General features: G+C 40.6%; 1 protein-coding gene across 2 annotated transcripts in view; it reads right to left on the bottom strand.

The window, feature by feature from the left end:
- Positions 1-18,575, bottom strand: part of TWSG1 (twisted gastrulation BMP signaling modulator 1) — a 101,973-nt gene that overhangs the window by 61,870 nt on the left and 21,528 nt on the right. For both annotated transcript variants that reach the window (XM_050767408.1, XM_050767407.1), the window contains exon 3: positions 14,898-14,997. In XM_050767408.1, the coding sequence (XP_050623365.1) occupies positions 14,898-14,997 (100 nt within the window). The remainder of the gene's footprint in view (positions 1-14,897; positions 14,998-18,575) is intronic.

Genomic DNA, 18,575 nt, shown 5'->3' with positions numbered 1-18,575 from the left:
TCCTCTCTTTTTCTTAACCTAGTTAGAAGATTATTGATTTTATTGAGTTGTTTCAAAAAATCAGCTTTTGGTTTGGCTGATTTTCTCTATTGAGTTCCTATTTTCAATTTCATTGGTTTCTCCTCTAAGTTTTATTACTTCTTTTCTTCTGTTTACTTTGGATTGAGTTTGCTTTTTCTTTTTCTAGTTTTCTAAAGTTGAAGTTTAGATTATTTTTAGATCTTTTGTCTTTTCTAATAACATTCCAGTGTTATAAATTCCCCTTAAGCACTGCTTTAACTGCATCCCGCAAATTTTGATGTTTTCATTTTTTATTTAGTACAAAAGGTTTAAATTTTCTTGAGATTTCTTCTTTCATCCCTGTGTTTAGAAGTGTGTTGCTTAATCTTCGCATATTCTGGGATTTTCCAATTATCTTTCTGTTATTGATTTTTTATTTAATTCCATTGTAGTCTGAGAGCAGACATGGTAGAATTTCTATTCTTCTAAATTTGCTAAGGTGTGTTTTATGGTTCAGAATGTGATCTATCTTGGTGAATGTTTCACATAGGCTTGAGAAAAAGCTTACATGCTTGAGTATTCTGCTGTCGTGGGATGAAACAGTCAATAGATATCCACTGTATTCAGCTGATTAATGGTGTTTTTTAGTTCAAACATGTCCCTATGGATTCTCTGCCTCCTGGGTTGAGGGGGGTTGAAGTCTTCAACTATAAGAGTGGATTTCTGGCCGGGCGCGGTGGCTCACGCCTGTAATCCCAGCACTTTGGGAGGCCGAGACGGGCGGATCACGAGGTCAGGAGATTGAGACCATCCTGGCTAACACGGTGAAACCCCGTCTCTACTAAAAAATACAAAAAAAAACTAGCCGGGCGAGGTGGCGGGCGCCTATAGTCCCAGCTACTCGGAAGGCTGAGGCAGGAGAATGGCGTGAACCCGGGAGGCGGAGCTTGCAGTGAGCTGAGATACGGCCACTACACTCCAGCCTGGGTGACAGAGCGAGACTCCGTCTCAAAAAAAAAAAAAAAAAAAAAAAAAAAAAAAAAAGAGTGGATTTCTGCTGCAGTTCTGTTAGTTTTTGCCTCACATAATTTTGTTTTTGTTTTATTTTGAGACAGTCTCACTCTGTTACTCAGGCTGGACAGTACAGTGGCACAATCTCAGCTCACTGCAGCCTCTGCCTCTCAGGCTCAAGTAGTTCTCATGTCTCAGCCTCCCAAGTAGCTGGGATTATAGGCATGCACCACTATGCCCAGCTAATTTTTGTATGTTTTTTGTTTTTTGTTTTTTTTTTTGTAGAGACAGGGTTTCGCCATGTTGACCAGGTTGGTCTTGAACTCCTGCCCTCAAGTGATCCACCTGCCTCAGCCTCCCAAAGTGCTGGGATTACAAGCACGAGCCACTGCACCTGGCCCTGCCTTACACAGTTTAATGCTCTGTTGTTAGGTGCATACACATTAAAGATTGTTATTTCTTTTTGGAGAACTGACCCCTTTATCACTATGTACTGTCCCTCTTTATCTCTGATAACTTTCCTTGCTGTGAAGTCTTCTCTGTCAGAAATTAATATAGCTGTTCTCACTTAACATTTGATTAGTGTTAGCATGGTATATCTTTCTCCATCCATTCACTTTTAATCTATATGTCTGTATATTTAAAGTGGGTTTCTTGTAGATAACATACAATAGGGTCTTGTTTTTTGATCCACTCATAATCTCTTTTAATTGCTGCATTTAGACCACTGATACTCAAAATGATTACTAATATAACTGGATTAATATCTATCATATTTGTTACTATCTTCTATTTGTTGCTCTTGTCTTTTGTTCCTATTTTTGTCTTCTACTCTTTTCCTGCCTTTTTGGTTTTAATTGAGCATTTTATTTGATTCCATTTTCTCTTCTTTTTTAAGCTTCTACTTTTTTTAGTGGTTGTCCTGGAGTTTGCAATATACATTTACAATAAATCAAGTTCACATTTGATAAGACTATATCACTTCATGGGTAGTGTGAGTACCTTATAATGACAAAATAATCCTAATTCCTCCCTCCTGTCCATGTATCATTGTTTTCATTCATTTCACTTATAATAAGCAAACATAAGCATATATTATATATGTATATATAATATACATACAGTAGTTGCCCCTTATCTGCAGTTTTTCCAGTTTCATTTACCTGTGGTTGACTATCATCTGAAAGCATGAAGATATTTTGAGACAGAGGGAGAGAGAGACAGGGACCACATTCACATAACTTTTATTACCGTATTATTGTTATAAATTGTTCTTATTCTTAGTTATTGTTAATCTCTTATTATGCCTAATTTATAAATTAAACTGTATCATAGGAATGTATGTATAGGAAAAAGCATAGTATTTATAGGGTTTGGTACTATCTGTGGTTTCAGGAATTCATTGTGGGCCCTGGAATGTATCTCCCACAGATAAGGGGGGAACTACTGTATATAATGTATATACATACATAGGCACACATAATTAAATACAGTGTTGCTATTATTTTGAACAAGCTGTCATCTGTTAGATCAATTAAAAATAAAAACGTTGGCCAGGTGTGACGGCTCATGCCTGTAATCCCAGTACTTTGGGAGGCCAAGGAGGGCGGATCACAAGGTTAGGAGTTTGAGACCTGTCTGGCCAACACAGTGAAACCCTGTCTGTACAAAAAATACAAAAAATTAGCTGAGTATGGTGGTGTGCGCCTGTAACCCCAGTTACTCAGGACGCTGAGGCAGGAGAATCGCGTGAACCCGGGAGGCGGAGGTTGCAGTGAGCCCAAATTGTGCCATTGCACTCCAGCCCAGGTGACAGCGTGAGACTCTGTCTCAAGAAAAAAAAAAAAAAAAAAGAATACAAATGTTTCACTTTATCTTCACTTATTCTTGGTGTGTTCATTGCTACTGGGGTAGGACTTCTTTTTAAACTGTCTTCTAAAAAGGCAGATAATATTTAGGAAATATACTACAAGCAACCTCAAAGTTCGTTTTAGGATAAGGAAGGCAAACTATGTATATAAGTGATTTATAGGCTGGGCACGGTGGCTCACACCTGTAATCCCAGCACTTTGGGAGGCCAAGGCGGGGCAGATCACGAGGTCAGGAGTTTGAGACCAGCTTGGCCAACATGGTGAAACCCTGTCTCTACTAAAAATACAAAAATTAGCCAGGCATGGTGGCATGCGCCTGTAGTCCTAGCTACTCGGGAGGCTGAGGCAGGGGAATGGTTTGAACCCGGGAGGTAGAGGTTGCAGTGAGCTGAGATTATGCCATTGCACTCCAGCCTGGGTGACAAGGCAAGACCCCATCTCAAAAAAAAAAAAAAAAAAAAAAAGTGATTTCTAAAATCCTTTAAATTAATGCAGTTTCCTTGCTTTGGCTGAGACTTACATTTGAGGCCATATGCAAATACTAAAAAACAAAAATTCACTTCTAAATATTCATAATGTAACCCCAAACCTGCTTTTGTGGCAACTTAAGGGACTTTTATAAGCAATTTTAAAGTATAGGGTCAATCTGTCATTTCCAAAAGTGAGGGAAGTTAGATCAGTCTAATAGGCCCAACGGGTATCACACAAAAGGGAATTTCTTTTTTAAGTTTAATCTGGAGTAAAGGTACTGCTATTCAATATCTCAGGGAAACACCTCAGAGTTAAGTTATTATTATTCCATTTTGGCTACTTAAGAGTAAAATCCCCTTAACTTAAAAAATGAACAATTACCTAACATAGCTTTTCTGGGGGGAAACGGTTATTGAAATTGTTCCTGAATATTATGCTATGGCTCATATTTTATACAACTCACAAGTTTTGACAGGCTCAGAGCAGGAAAGGATACTTAAATGAATGTCCCTGAAGAAAATTCACTCTAAGGAAGAAGCTACTGTTACTAGTAGAAAACATCTGTGGCTGGACTTAATTTTGGAATTAGGTCCTGTGCTATTTGACCCAATGGATAAATTACATTCAGTTTTGGTTTTCTGAATCAATGCATCAGTTTTAAAAGTAAATTCTGAATAGGCGTAAATGACTCTAGTCTTTGGTGTCTTTAAGTACTTATCGGGTAACAATTGCAAACATCTAGACCAAACAAACATCTTTGGCAAAATAAAACCCTACAAAAAAGCACATAAAGCATTATCCTTTGGCATACAAATTCTAGTATATATATTCAGTGAAATTCAACACTGACAATGGTTGAATTTGGGAGGGGATTGGAAAGTGATCATGATGTATCTAAAACTAGATAGAGGTTAAAGCTCCATGACATTGGTCTGGACAATGATTTTTTTTTTTTTTTTTTTGAGATGGTGTCTTGCTCTGTTGCCAGGTTAGAGTGCAGTGGCACGATCTCGGCTCACTGCAACCTTCACCTCCCGGGTTCAAGCAATTCTCCTGCCTCAGCCTCCCAAATAGCTGGGACTACAGGCGCATGCCACCACACTCGGCTAATTTTTGTATTTTTAGTAGAGACGGGGTTTCACCATGTTGGCCAGGATGGTCTCGATCTCTTGACCTCATGATCCGCCCACCTCAGCCTCCCAAAGTGCTAGGATTACAGATGTGAGCCACTGCGCCTGGCTGGACAATGATTTTTTTGGACATGAATCCAAAAGCACAGGGAACAAAAGCAAAAATAGACAAATGGAATTACATCAAAGTAAAAAGCTTCTGCACAGTCAAGGAAACAATCAATAGAATGAAGAGACAATCTACAGAATGGGAAAAAATATTTGCAAACCATACATTTGATAAGCAGTTAATATAAAAAATATGTAACGAACTCAGGGGGCTGGGCATGGTGGCTTATGCCTGTAATCCCAGTGCTTTGGGAGGCTGAGGTGGGAAGATCACTTGAGGCCAGGAGCTTGAGATGAGCTTGGGCAGCATAGTGAGATCCCATTGCTACAAAAATTAAAAAGTAAGCTGGGTATGGTGGTGCACACACTCCAGCCTGTGCAATGGAACAAGACCCTGTCTCAAAGCAAAAAAAAGGAACTCAAACAACCTAACAGTGAGAAAGCAAATAATCCAATGTTAAAAAATGGGCAAAGGGCCCAGGCGTGGTGGCTCATGCCTGTAATCCCAGCACTTTGGGAGGGCGAGGTGGGAGTATCATGAGGTCAGGAGTTTGAGACCAGCCTGGCCAACATGATGAAACCCCATCTCTGCTAAAAATACAAAAATTAGCCAGGCATGGCGGCAGGCACCTGTAATCCTAACTACTCGGGGGCTGAGGCATGAGAATTGCTTGAACCTGAGAGGCAGAGAGGGCAGTGAGCCAAGATCGCACCATTACATCCAGCCTGGTTGACAGAGCAAGACTCCAACCAAAAAAAAAAAAAAAAAAAAAAAAAGGGCGAAGGATCAGAAGAGACATTTCTCAAAAGAAGACGTACAAATTGCTAACAGACATATGCTGTATATGTAAAAATGCTCAAAATCACTAATCACCAAGCGATACAATTTATTTTATTTTATTTATTTATTTATTTATTTATTTATTGAGACACAGTCTCACTCTGTTGCCCAGGCTGGAGTGCAATGGCACAATCTTGGCTGACTGCAAACTCCGCCTCCTGGGTTCAAGTGATTCTTGTGCCTCAGCCTCCTGAGTAGCTGGGATTACAAGCGTGTGCCACCATGCTCGGCTAATTATTACTATTATTTTTTTTGAGACAGAGTCTTGCTCTTGTTGCCCAGGCTGGAGTGCAGTTGCATGATCTCAGCTCACTGCAACTTTCACCTCCCGGGCTCAAGCGATTCTCCTGCCTCAGCCTCCCGAGTAGCTGGGACTACAGGCATGTGCCACCATGCCCAGGTAATTTTTGTATTTTTAGTAGAGATGGAGTTATACCATGTTCACCAGGTTGGTCTCAAACTCCTCACCTCAGGTGATCTGCCCTCCTTGGCCTCCCAAAGTGCTGGGATTACAGGCGTGAGCCATCGTGCCTGGCCAATTTTTGTATTTTTAATAGAGATGGAGTTTCACTGCGTTGGCCAGCCTAATATTGAACTCCTGAATTCAAATGATCCACCTGCCTCAGCCTCCCAAAGTGCTGGAATTACAGACGTGAGGCACTGCGCCCAGCCCAAAGCAATACAAATTAAAACCACAATAATGGCCAGGTGCGATGGCCCACGCCTGTAACCCCAGCACTTTGGGAGGCCAAGGCGGGTCAGGAGTTCAAGACCAACCTGGCCAAGATGGTGAAACCCTATCTCTACTAAAAATACAAAAAAATTAGCCAGGCATGGTGGCAGGCACCTGTAATCTCAGCTAGGTGGGAGGCTGAGGCAGAGAATTGCTTGAATAAGGGAAGTGGAGGTTGCAGTGAGCCGAAATCATGCCACTGCACTCCAGCCTGGGCAACAGAGTGAGGATCCATCTCAAAAACAAAACAAAAGAAAACAAAAAGACACCACAATAAGATATTACCTCATACCTTTTAGAAGGGCCACTATAAAAAAGATGAAAGGCAACAAGTGTTGGAGAGGGCATGGAGAAAAGGGAATCCTTGCACACTGTTGGTGGGAATGTAAATGAGTACAACCATTATGGAGAACAGTATGGAAGTTCCTAAAAAAATTAAAAATAGAACTAGCTCAGTATGTCAAAGAGATATTTGCATTCCCATGTGCCCTGCAGCATTCTTCACAATAGTCAAGATAGAGATCAATCTAATTGTCCAAAAATGGATAAGGAAAATGTGGTATATATGCACAATGTGGTATATTTTATATATACAATATAAAATACAATTCCACTTTATATACAATGGAATACTATTCAGCCTTAAAAAAAAGAAGGAAATCCTGTCAGTGGTCCCCAGCCTTTCTGGCAATAGGACTGGTTTCAGGATGAAACTGTTCCACCTTGGATCATCAGGCATTAGATTCTCATAAGGAGCATGCAACCGAGACCCCTTGCATGTGCAGTTCACAATAGGGTTCAAGCTCCTGTGAGAATCCAATGCTGCCGCGGACCTGACAGGAGACGGAGCTCAGGCGGTGATGCTCGCTTGCCTGGTGTTCACCTCCTGCTGTGTGGCCCGGTTCCTAAGAGGTGGTGGACTGCTACTGGTCCATGGCTCAGGGGTTGGGGGCCCCGATTTACAACAACATGGATGAACCTGGAGGACATCATTAAGTAAAATAAGCCAGACACAGAAAGGCAAATACCGCATGATTTCACTTATATGTGGAATCTAAAAAAGTTGAACTTGTAAGAAGCAAAGCAGAATGGCTACCAGGAGCTGAGGAAAAGGGGAGGTGTCCATCAAAGAATGCAAAATTTCAGTTAGATAGAAAGAATAAATTCAAGAGATCTATTGTATAATATGGTGACTACAGCTAATAACAATGTATTGTATTCTTGAAAATTGCTGACTGGGCACAGTGGCTCACACCTGTAATCCCAGCACTTTTGGGAAGCCAAGGTGGGAGGACTGCTTGAGCCCAGGAGTTCAAGACCAGTCTGGATAACACATTGACACCCCCTCTCTACAAAAAATTTTAAAATTAGCCAGGCGAGGTAGCATAGTCCCAGCTACTCGGGAGCCTGAGGTGGGAGGAACACTTGAGCTCAGGAGGTTGAGGCTACAGTGAGCTGTGACAGCATCACTGCACTTCACCCTGGGTGACAGAGACCCTATCTCAAGAAAAAATAAAAAAGAAAATTGCTAAGAGAGTAGATTTTAAGTGTTCTCACCATACACAGAAAAGGTGAGGTAATGCATGCTCACTAGCTCTATGCAGCCATTCCACAATGTATACATATTTCAAAACAACCTGTTGCACTGGGTAAATATATACAATTTTTATTTGTCAATTCAAATTAATAATAGTAAATGTTGTATCTAAATAATTTGCATAGCTTTTCTTAAAACAAAAAACAGAAAATTTGAACTCCTAGCACCTATTTATTCCTTAATATTAGAAAAGTAACATGTGTTAGAGTGAAGCAAGACAGAAATCCATTCTGGGCAGGAACCGACGGATCTACCTGGATCTGACCTGAGATATGAGAGAGTCATAACGAAAAGCCTGGATGTTCCAAAAGGAAGATGCCAAGACCCATCAAGGAACTGTGGCGCTGAGTTCAAAGTCAGAGTTCAAAGCATTTGCCTAACAAAGAGCAGGATTAAAGAAAAAACATGTGATCCATTAGGTGGTACAGCCTGTCCCAGGGTTGCGTTCCCAGTGCAGAGCTGTCTGATCCTGTTTTCCTGGGTTTTGCAGGCACTGTGCCTATTGCCTGACACCACCCACCTTTTCTGGTTCTTTCCCTGTACCCCTTTCTTCCATTCACCAGAGCGACATCTAGGATCTATGAGCTGGTGTGGCAAAATGAGCCAAGTTGTGGTTGCTAAGCAGGTTTTCAGCAGGCTTCCCAGCCTCGGTCTTGGAGCTTATGATGCTTCCAATTTATTAAGTACAATAAATGATCTTGGTACGACAAAGAATCTGCTATTTCTAGATCAACATTATACAAACAGTGCACCACTGAATTATAGTGTTCCATGACATGCTAAACAGGTGGTTCAAGATGAAAACGTTCATGCTTGCCATGTTTTAATTCATTGGCACAAGTTATTAATTTTTTCTTTTAATTGTTTTGAAACAGGGTCTTGATCTGTTGCCCAGGCCGGAGTGCAGGGGTACAATTATAGCTCACTACAGCCTCAAACTCCTGGGCTCAAGTGATCCTCCTGTCTCAGCCCTCCAAGTAGCTACGACTACAAGCATGCATTACTATGCCCAGTGAATTTTTTGTTTTTTATTTCGTAGAGACAGAGTCTCCCTATGTTGCCCAGGCTGATCTTGAACTCCTGGGCTCATGCAATCCTCCCACCTAGGCCTCCCAAAGTGCTGGGATTACAGGTGTAAGCCTCTGCGCCCAGCCTAGTTTTTTTCTTCTTCTTTCTTTTTATCTTTTTCTCTTTTTTTTTTTGAGATAAAGTCTCACTCTGCCACCTAGGCTGGAGTGCAGTGGCTCAGACATGGCTCAGTACAGCCTCAATCTCCTGGCCTCAAGCGATTCTCCTGCCACAGCCCCTGCTCCTGCTCAAGTAGCTGGGACTACAGGCACATGCCACACATGCCCAGCTAAATTTTATATTTTTTGTAGACAGGGGTTTTGCCATATTGCCCAGGTTGGTCTCAAACTCAAGTGATCCATCTGCCTTGGCCTCCCAGAGTGCTGGGGTTATAGGTATGAGTCACTGCACCCAGGCAATTTTTTTTTTTTTTTTTATAATTTAACCATAGAATTCAACATTTGTTTATTTATTTAAAAAAAATTTTTAGAGATAGGGTCTTACTCTGTTGCCCAGGCTGGAGTGCTGTGGTGCAATGAGAGCTCACTGCAGCCTTGACCTCCTGGGCTTAAGTAATCCTCCTGCCTTAACCTCCCAAGTAGCTGGGACCATATGTGCATGCCACCACACCTAACTAATTAAATTTTATTTTGTGTAAAGATGGGGTCTCCTTATGTTGCCTAGGCTGGTCTCGAACTCCTGGGCTCAAGTGATCCTCCTGCTGTGGCCTCCCAAAGTGCTGGAATTACAGGCATGAGCCAACATGATCAGGCAGAATCCAACTTTTAATGCACATTAAACATGAATCGAAGTTATAATGTCTTAATGGCATTAAAGAGTCTATTATTAAATCATTCATCATTTCATGCTTTTCTAAAATGTATTTTAAGCTACTATGTAGTAATGTAGGATTCCATTTACATTATACAGAAAAATTCCAGCGAATAACTGCAGAAGTAATGATAAAAATAGAAAATCATTGTTCTATAACTTTTTTTTTTCTTTTCTTTTCTTTTTTTTTTTTTTTTTTTTTTTTTGAGACAGAGTCTCGCTCTGTTGCCCAGACTGGAGTGCAGTGGTATGATCTCAGCTCACTGCAACTTCTGCCTCCTGTGTTCAAGCAATTCTCCTGCATCAGCCTCCCTGGTAGCTGGGATTACAGATGCCCACCACCACACCTGGCTAAGTTTTGCAGTTTTAGTAGCGACAGGGTTTCGTCATGTTGGCTAGGCCGGTCTCGAACTCCTGACTTAAGGTGATCTCCCCAACTTGGCCTCCCAAAGTGCTGGGATTACAGGCATGACCCACCATAGCTGGCGGTTTTACAACTTCTAATGAAGTAGCTGACTTAGGCAATGGTCATCAACGAAGGGTGAAATCACCAGGTGAAAGGCTGATGAGGCCCTTTATCACCAAGGGATCAGACTTTCACCATCAGAACTCATGGGATCAATTTTAGCATTACTAAAAGCAGGACGTCTGGATATTGTTTGACTTTGTGTACACTATACCACTGTTCCCTCCTCCCCAAAACTGAGCCTCAATCTAATCAAGCCTTTATATCTAACTTCCAGCCTACAGGAAATAGAGAAGACCAACTAACATGTTAAATAACCAAAAGAAGCAATCAGCCAAATCCAGAATGTGGTTTATTTTGAAGAAACCAATCATGACTAGTTTCTCCAAAAAGCCAGTAGAATATTAAAGGATGGGAGAAACAGGGAGGAGAAACTGTTTTAGAATAAAAAAAACTTAAGAAATCTAACAACCAAATACAGTGAGTAATCCTTTTTGGATCTTAATTTGAGAAAAACAACTGTCAAAAACATTTAGTCTTCAGTGAAATCTAAGTATGATCTGAGTGGTATTAGACAATATTAAAGAAGTACTGTTAAATGACTAGGTGCGGTGGCTCACGCATGTAATCCCAGCACTTTGGGAGGCTGAAGAGGGCAGATCACTTGAGGTCAGGAGTTCTAGACCAGCCTGGCCAACATGGTGAAATCTCGTCTGTACAAAACATACAAAAAATTATCTGGGTATGGTGGCGTTTGTTTGTAGTCCCAGCTCCCTGGGAGGCTAAGGCAGGAGAATCACTTGAACCCAGGAGGCGGAGGTTGCAGTGAGCCGAGAACGCGCCAGTGCACTCCAGCCTGGGCGAAAGAGCAAAACTCTGCCTCAAAAATAAAGATAAAAATAAAATAAAGATGTGCTGTTAATTACATTACAGTAATGACATAGTGTTATGTAAGAATACTCTTTTTTTGAGATGTATAACTAAAGTACATCGGGGTAATAGTGAAACGATTTACTTTATAATACCCAAGCAAAACAAAAAGGTTGTGGGGAAAAACAGACACATACCAACAGATGAATGGATGAAACAAGTCTGGCAATGTATTAACGACTGTTGAAGCAGGTAGGACGTACAGCAGATCACTGTACTCTCTATTTTTGTGTACATTTGGAAAAGTAAAAATAGTAAAACAAGAAAAAAGGGCTTGTGGGTGGAGATCTGGGATCCAAAACCCACAGGATTTGAGGAATATGTTGGAGAGCAACGATGAAAATGAACTATGGTAGTTATTCTTACCTTAAGAAACAATCAGAAAAGGGAAGCCCTTATACAAGGGAGCCACAGGAGAAAGCTTCCTAGAGAAAGTGTGTGCTGAAGTCCACAGAATGAGAGAGGAAAGGAAGGCTGCATTCTAATTTGGGTTCTCTTAGAGGTCTGTGCCCCACCCATGAAAAGTATGGGGACTATTTCAACTTAGGAAGGAGGAGCAGCCGCAGGTTTGCAAAGGACATTAAGAGAGCCTAATTTGGAAGAGAGCTGCCTATAAGGAGGAGGACTGCTATATAAATAGAACTGGAATATCTCAATTTTATCCTAGAAAGTGGCAAGATTAACTTAATTTAAAATGAAAGATAAAGTTACATTATGAGCTTAATCAAAGTTTAAAACTGGACATCCAACCCTTAAAGGTAAGTAAGCTTTTTTTTTTTTTTTTTTTTCAATGAGAACTAGCCTGGAAGCATATCAGTTGCTTCTAAAATTGTAGAGATATAAGCACGTATAATTATTCTTTCTCAGTGGAAAAAAATGCAGAACTCTCTTCCTAAAAGAAGACACTGAACAGCACTGTCATCATGGTGTGATGGTTAAGACACACACACATATAACACACATACACTCACATTCATACACTCGCACAAACACTCTCACACATATACGTGCACATTATTTTAGGCAATGCTATCAATAAAAGTTCATTTGTGTATTTTGGCATCCATGTTTAAGTTAAATTCTTACATGTGAGGCTGGGCACACTGGCTCATGCCTGTGATCCCAGCACTTTAGGAGGCTGAGGCGGGTGGATCACTTGAGCCCAGGAGTTTGAGACCAGCCTGGGCAACATGGCGAAACCCTGGCACCACCAAAACTACAAAAATCAGCTGGGTGTTGTGGTTCATTCCTGCAGTCCCACCTACTTGGGAGGCTGACGCAGGAGGACTGCTTGAGCCCAGAAGGTTGAGCCTGCAGTGAGCCATGATCACGCCACTGCACTCTAGCCTAGGCAACATAGCAAGACCCTGTCTCAAAAAAAAGTCTTTTGTGTGTATATCAGAGATTAAGATGGCTATTTTCTCTTTTTTACTTTCATTGCACATATTAAATTAATAAACAGTTAATGCCCTAAAATAATTCAAAGCCAGCTGTTAGAGATACCAAGAGGAATATAAGAGGACAGAGGAAAAGATACTTGTGCCCCCATTCTCTCAGAATTCACTACAAAACACTAAAGAAAAACAAGAAATGGAAACACTAACTCTATGTGTGGAGAAGCTAAGAGCTAAAGGTACCTGACTGAGCAGAGTCTCCACACAGGCCACGTGCCCCACGGAACCCTGAGGAGACTCAGGAGCTGGAGGTGCCAGTGTGGCAGAGGCAAGCCTATTCTGTGGGGTAGTTACACCTTCAGGCCCCTGTCTCTTCTTCCACAACTGGAGGAAAGGAGAGAGTTATTCTTTAGAGAAATTAAGCCAAAGAGGCCCTGGACTGGGAATGCCAAAAATGGCAAAGGATAGAGATGAGTATGGGAAAAAAACAAGGAAAGTAAATAAAAGTATGCTCACTGTTCACTGTGACCTCACCCCTCAGGTTCCCAGAACATTTGCAGCCTGGCAGACTGCCCCTTACCCCAGCCTCAACCCCAGCAGGAAACCGGGAAATCTTTCTCTAGAAAAAATGTGCAACCCTAAGGGGAAAGATCTATAGACATGAAATAAGAGGGCTCGTCAGTGAAAAAGGCAGTTTATCCTCCAACCACCTTTTAGTGAGGCAAACTAGATTCCATGCCCTGTCCATGGATTAGGTACTCCCAGTCCGCTTTGGAGTACCTAAATTGTACAAAGGAATAGACAGCCAAGGGTCACCAGACACCTGAGAAAATGGAAACCATGCAAGGAGTAGAAGGAAAAAACTCAACAGCAACCACAAAACTGTGTAATTAAGAATTCCAGAAAGATAAGAAAAATATATTACATAAAGAACAAGAACAGTATGTTCCTTCAAAAAGGACAATCAGAGAAGGGCTCTTGGAAATTAAAAAAGGAAGTAAAAATTTAAAAAATTAATACAAGGGTGAAAAGGTTAGGAAATCTCTCAAGAAGTACACCCAAAATACAGGAAGACAGATAATGGGATAACTCATTTAATTAATTAGTGCTGACCTTATTATGCATCCCATGAATATATATCACTAATTCATTAGAGTGATTCTTAAAGTAAATACTGATTTCACTAGAAGGAGTGATAAAATCACATTAGGAAGATAAAGAGATAACAGAACTAAATGCGTGTCTACCATAAGAGGAAGTCAACTGATAGTTTCTAACATCAAAGAAGCAAGAGAGTAGTATAGGGTTATTATTCAGAATTCTGGAAGAAGTGCAATGCTGAAAAGTTGTAAGTGGTAGTCTCTGGGCATAGGATCAAAGGCTTGGAAAGAAGTGAGATGGGATTGTTTTAGTACTATATGCCTTAAAAACTATATGCATATAGCCTATTTTGATAAAGGATAATGTAAAAAACATCAGTATGACTATATTCCTGTTCTGAAGGAGTTTATACTCAGTTGAAAAAAACATGCAAAACAACGATTATAGGAGCGTGCAATAAATGATCTCTCAGAAGCACAGAGGATCCTCTATCTCAGTCAAATAAGGAAGGTTTCCAAGGAATGGGGATACTTGACCTGGGGTTTTAAAGGTTGAAAATGAGTTAACTGGTCAGAGAAGGGCTGACAGGTGTTTCTTCCGACACACGTAAGTTTTCTTTCTAACACACAAATGATAGCATTCTATAAACATAATTTTGAACCTGGCTTTTTTTACTTAACACATCTTGGGAATGTTTCTTCTTATAAAACCTACTTCTTATTAAAAACAAAATAGGCCGGGCGCGGTGGCTCAAGCCTTTAATCCCAGCACTTTGGGAGGCCGAGGCGGGTGGATCACGAGGTCAGGAGATCGAGACCATCCTGGCTAACATGGTGAAACCCCGTCTCTACTAAAAATACAAAAAAACTAGCCGGGCATGGTGGCAGGCGCCTGTAGTCCCAGCTACTCGGAGGCTGAGGGGGGAGAATGGCGTGAACCCGGGAGGTAGAGCTTGCAGTGAGCCGAGATCGCGCCACTGCACTCCAGCCTGGGCGACAGAGCGAGACTCCGTCTCAAAAAAAATAAATAAATAAAAATAAAAAAATAAAATAAAATGCTGCTGCTTATAAAAAATTCAACAGTATAAAAACTTTCAAAATAAAAAGTTAAAAATTCTGCCTTGGCCCCCCACTCCTACTTCCCAAGGATAAGCACTTTTAAATACATGTATAGGTAAATACTACTGAATACAACTGAATGTAAAAATACAACGTTCTGTATGTTTACTGTATCTCCCACACATACTTGTTTATACATATAAACTACATTTATATTCCTCAAAGTCTCTTAAAAACAAGGATTCTGTGATAAGAAATATTAAGAAGTTTCCCTTGTATCAACTTACCGACACAGTCACAGCACTCGTCCCAAAGGGCCCCGAGACACAGCATGCACTCCTTACAGCAGGAGCAATTGCCTTCGCCCGGCCGGCACTGGCAGAGCTCCTAGAAACAAGGCAGATGTTAAACTTCAAATTCCAAATAACGATATAGAAAACTGTTACTTTTTAAGCAAAAAACCCTGCCATATTTGCATTTACAGTAATGTATTCTTGACATAATTTTTTATTCAACATTATTAACTATTCATCAGAACATAAATATCTACAATGTCACATAGATTTTTTTTTGGACACATTCAGTGAACATACTTTGAATGCTTTAACCATATTTTGAAATAAGGAAAATATTTTATTTTATAACCCATTACTTGACTACCCACACCACCTCAACGAATAATTCAGTACAAGAACCAAAACTGCTTCTCAGCTATTATACTCATTGCCCAAATTTAAACAAATAGCCAACTTGTAGGGTTTCTCAATATGTAAAATGTGAGTAAAAGAAATTCGGAAATTCTATTTTTATTGTTCCATGATACAGAAAACAGTGTGCTCGGTATGGTAGATTATTTACAAAGAAGGTGGCAATTATTTCCCTCTCTAGGTCTCCCCTCTTTGCAATGCAGCTTCACAGTTCCTCTGATCAAGGGACAGGGTCAATTTCTAGACCTCTTGAATTTAGGTGATCCTGAGATTCACTCTGGTCAACAGGGTTTGGTGGATATGACATTATGTCACTTCTGAGTTCAGGCCTCAAGAAGCCTTGAGTGCATCCACTGCTTCTCTTAGGACTTTGCCCAGCTGCCATGTGAAGCCAGGATATGGCCATGTGGACAAGTCAGTCCACCTGGGGCCATCCTAGATCAGCCAGCTTCCAATAAACCAGCAGCTGCCAACAGACACGGGAATAAGGCTAGAAAACCACCCAGCCGATCCAGGCTCAAACTGTCAACCCACAGAAACAAGAGCTAAATAAATGGCTATTGTTTTAACCCACTAAACGTTAGGGTGGTTTGTCACTCCACAAGAGCTAAGATAGCTTGCTCTGTACATGAAGTTCTAAAGTAATTCCTTTAGCACTTGCCCCTGCCCTCCCCTTGCCATCAGATTGCCACTCCTGAATAGACCCAACTGAAATGGAAATTCCGCAGCCACCACTGATTACTTGCTTTCCCTGGTTTAAGATACCACATATATTTATAAGAAAAACATTAATATTTTATTATTTTGGTGGAAATAACTTATGACAAAACTGATTTTACTCTCAGGCTTAGAAGGAATTTCACAGGTCAACAAAACCATCTTTCTATGTAACAGCTGAATCGCTTCTATAATGTTCCATCAACATATGGCCATTGCAGCCCACAGCTGACAAGGAATTTAATAACCCAAAATAGCCGGTCCCAATCTTATAAAGTTTTAAGTGTTTTGTTTTGTTGAACTGAAGCCTGATTCCCAGAAGCCAGGTCCTTAAGACCTCCCTCCTCCAAATATAATTTCTCTTCAACAAAGCCATTCTAATTTTTCATGGCACCTGCCCTGGACAGTTTGGAACGTCTGCCCGGCTTGGCTGCCACCTGCCTTTGATTCCCACCTGTCTTCTGCAGCTCTGTGTTGAACTATATGACCTTTTTTCTCCCTGGCTACAAATAATTGGAACAGAGGTAAAAAACAGACTGTAGCTGGTCAATCAGATTGTCTTCTAAGATTTTGGAAGTAAGACACAGATAACTGTCAATCTCTGTTAGGAACTTGAACTAGGGGATGATACAAAGCTGAGGCTGGGGAGGCCATTTCAAAATAAGAGGTAAAAAATTATCCTGTGGCCCCCCCATTCCTATTTTCCAAAGATAAGCACTATGACATTCATGGTCACAAGGAGAAAAGAAGGGAGGGAAGAAGCCATTCTGATTCCTAATAATGCTCCAGTTCTTGGTTCTAGTGCCAACTGCACTTCCTGTTCTTAGAGATACTGTTATTAGTTGGAAATATTCTTCATTGAGATATTCTTACCAATTGGAATAGGCTTTAGTTATTTCCAACCAAAAAAGCCCTGTTTAAAACAAAATGATTTCTATTTTTATTCCCCCACGTCCTCATTTTAGCAAATACTCCCATGGTTTCTTCACTTGTTCCCCATGACATGATGTTAACCCTGCCATTAGCTTTGTCATTAGGTGAAAGTGTGGTAATCCTAAATCATCATCATCCCTATCCCCCTCCTCCTCCCCCTGCTCCCCTCCTCTTCCTTATGGCATAATGTAACTAGCCAAGAAGGAGAGAATCCTGCTTACCTCCTTGATTGTGAACACTAGTTTTTAAAATTAAAGAAGCCTAAAATTTGTTTGTTTGGGATAGCAATATGCTGTCAGCAACTGTGGTACTTTCAAACCATTCCAACAAATCATTTCAGTAAGATTTTAAAAATCTGAGACCTAATGGAATGCTATTGATATGCATGTTTTTAAAAATTAACTAGTGCAATGTAACTATTATTTCTCATTTCTATACCTCAATACTGTGCTTTTAAAATGTAAACACAGGTCATAATATTTTATCCCTATTAAATATTTCTACACTGTTGGAGTCAGCCCATTATTCTAATATGACATTTTTTGCAGCACTGATTTTAATTCCTTGGGTTTTGTTGTTGTCTGTCTCCAAAAGTCCCCTCGCTAATTATACAGCACTTTCTTTTTTTGTTTGTTTGTTTTTTTTTTGTTTGTTTGTTTTTGAGACGGAGTCTCGCTCTGTCGCCCAGGCTGGGGTGCAGTGGCCGGATCTCAGCTCACTGCAAGCTCCGCCTCCCGGGTTCACGCCATTCTCCTGCCTCAGCCTCCCGAGTAGCTGGGACTACAGGCGCCCGCCACCTCGCCCAGCTAGTTTTTTGTATTTTTTAGTAGAGACGGGGTTTCACCGTGTTAGCCAGGATGGTCTTGATCTCCTGACCTCGTGATCCGCCCGTCTCGGCCTCCCAAAGTGCTGGGATTACAGGCGTGAGCCACCGCGCCCGGCCATATACAGCACTTTCAAGAATCAACACTTGTGCTATTTTCTAACTATTAGTTTGATATAAGCGTATATGTGTGACCTAATATATGCACATTGTAATATTTTAGTAATGCAGAATTTTGTACACTCAGGCTGCATTCATGTGACATAGACATTAGGTAACTTTGCTGGGCCTATAAGAGAGGGACTGAAAGGGCAGGGACTTAATAAGTATAGCTGCTTCATCACAAAACTGGTAATGCCTGATTCAGACAAGCTCCAACTTAGCTGGCAATCTAGAAAAACAGAATTGCCAAAGCTATACTTTGTCTTTGGAGTAAGAGAACATTTTCTGAGTACATACTTTTTAGAAATAGCATCAGACAAGAATACTAACAATCTTTTTTTTTTTTTTTTTAGATTTATAAAGGTTAGCACTTAGTCACAAGAAACAAAGTTTTTTAAAAAAATTTAATTTACATTATGTGTATAAAATATCCTTTTACTATCTTAGTTGCTTATACAGGTTGAGTATTCCTTATCTGAAATGCTGGGTACCAAAAGTGTTTTGGATTTTGAGTTTATTTGGATTTTGTAATATTTGCATTATACCAGCTGAGCATCCCGTATCCAAAAATCTAAAGCCTTTCAATGAGCATTTCCTCTGATGTCATGTCGATGCTCAGAAAG

This window comes from Macaca thibetana, chromosome 18 (assembly GCF_024542745.1).
Source record: "Macaca thibetana thibetana isolate TM-01 chromosome 18, ASM2454274v1, whole genome shotgun sequence".
Lineage (NCBI taxonomy): Eukaryota > Metazoa > Chordata > Mammalia > Primates > Cercopithecidae > Macaca > Macaca thibetana.
Note: the sequence above shows the minus strand (reverse complement) of the source record. Positions and strands in the feature narration are given on the sequence as shown.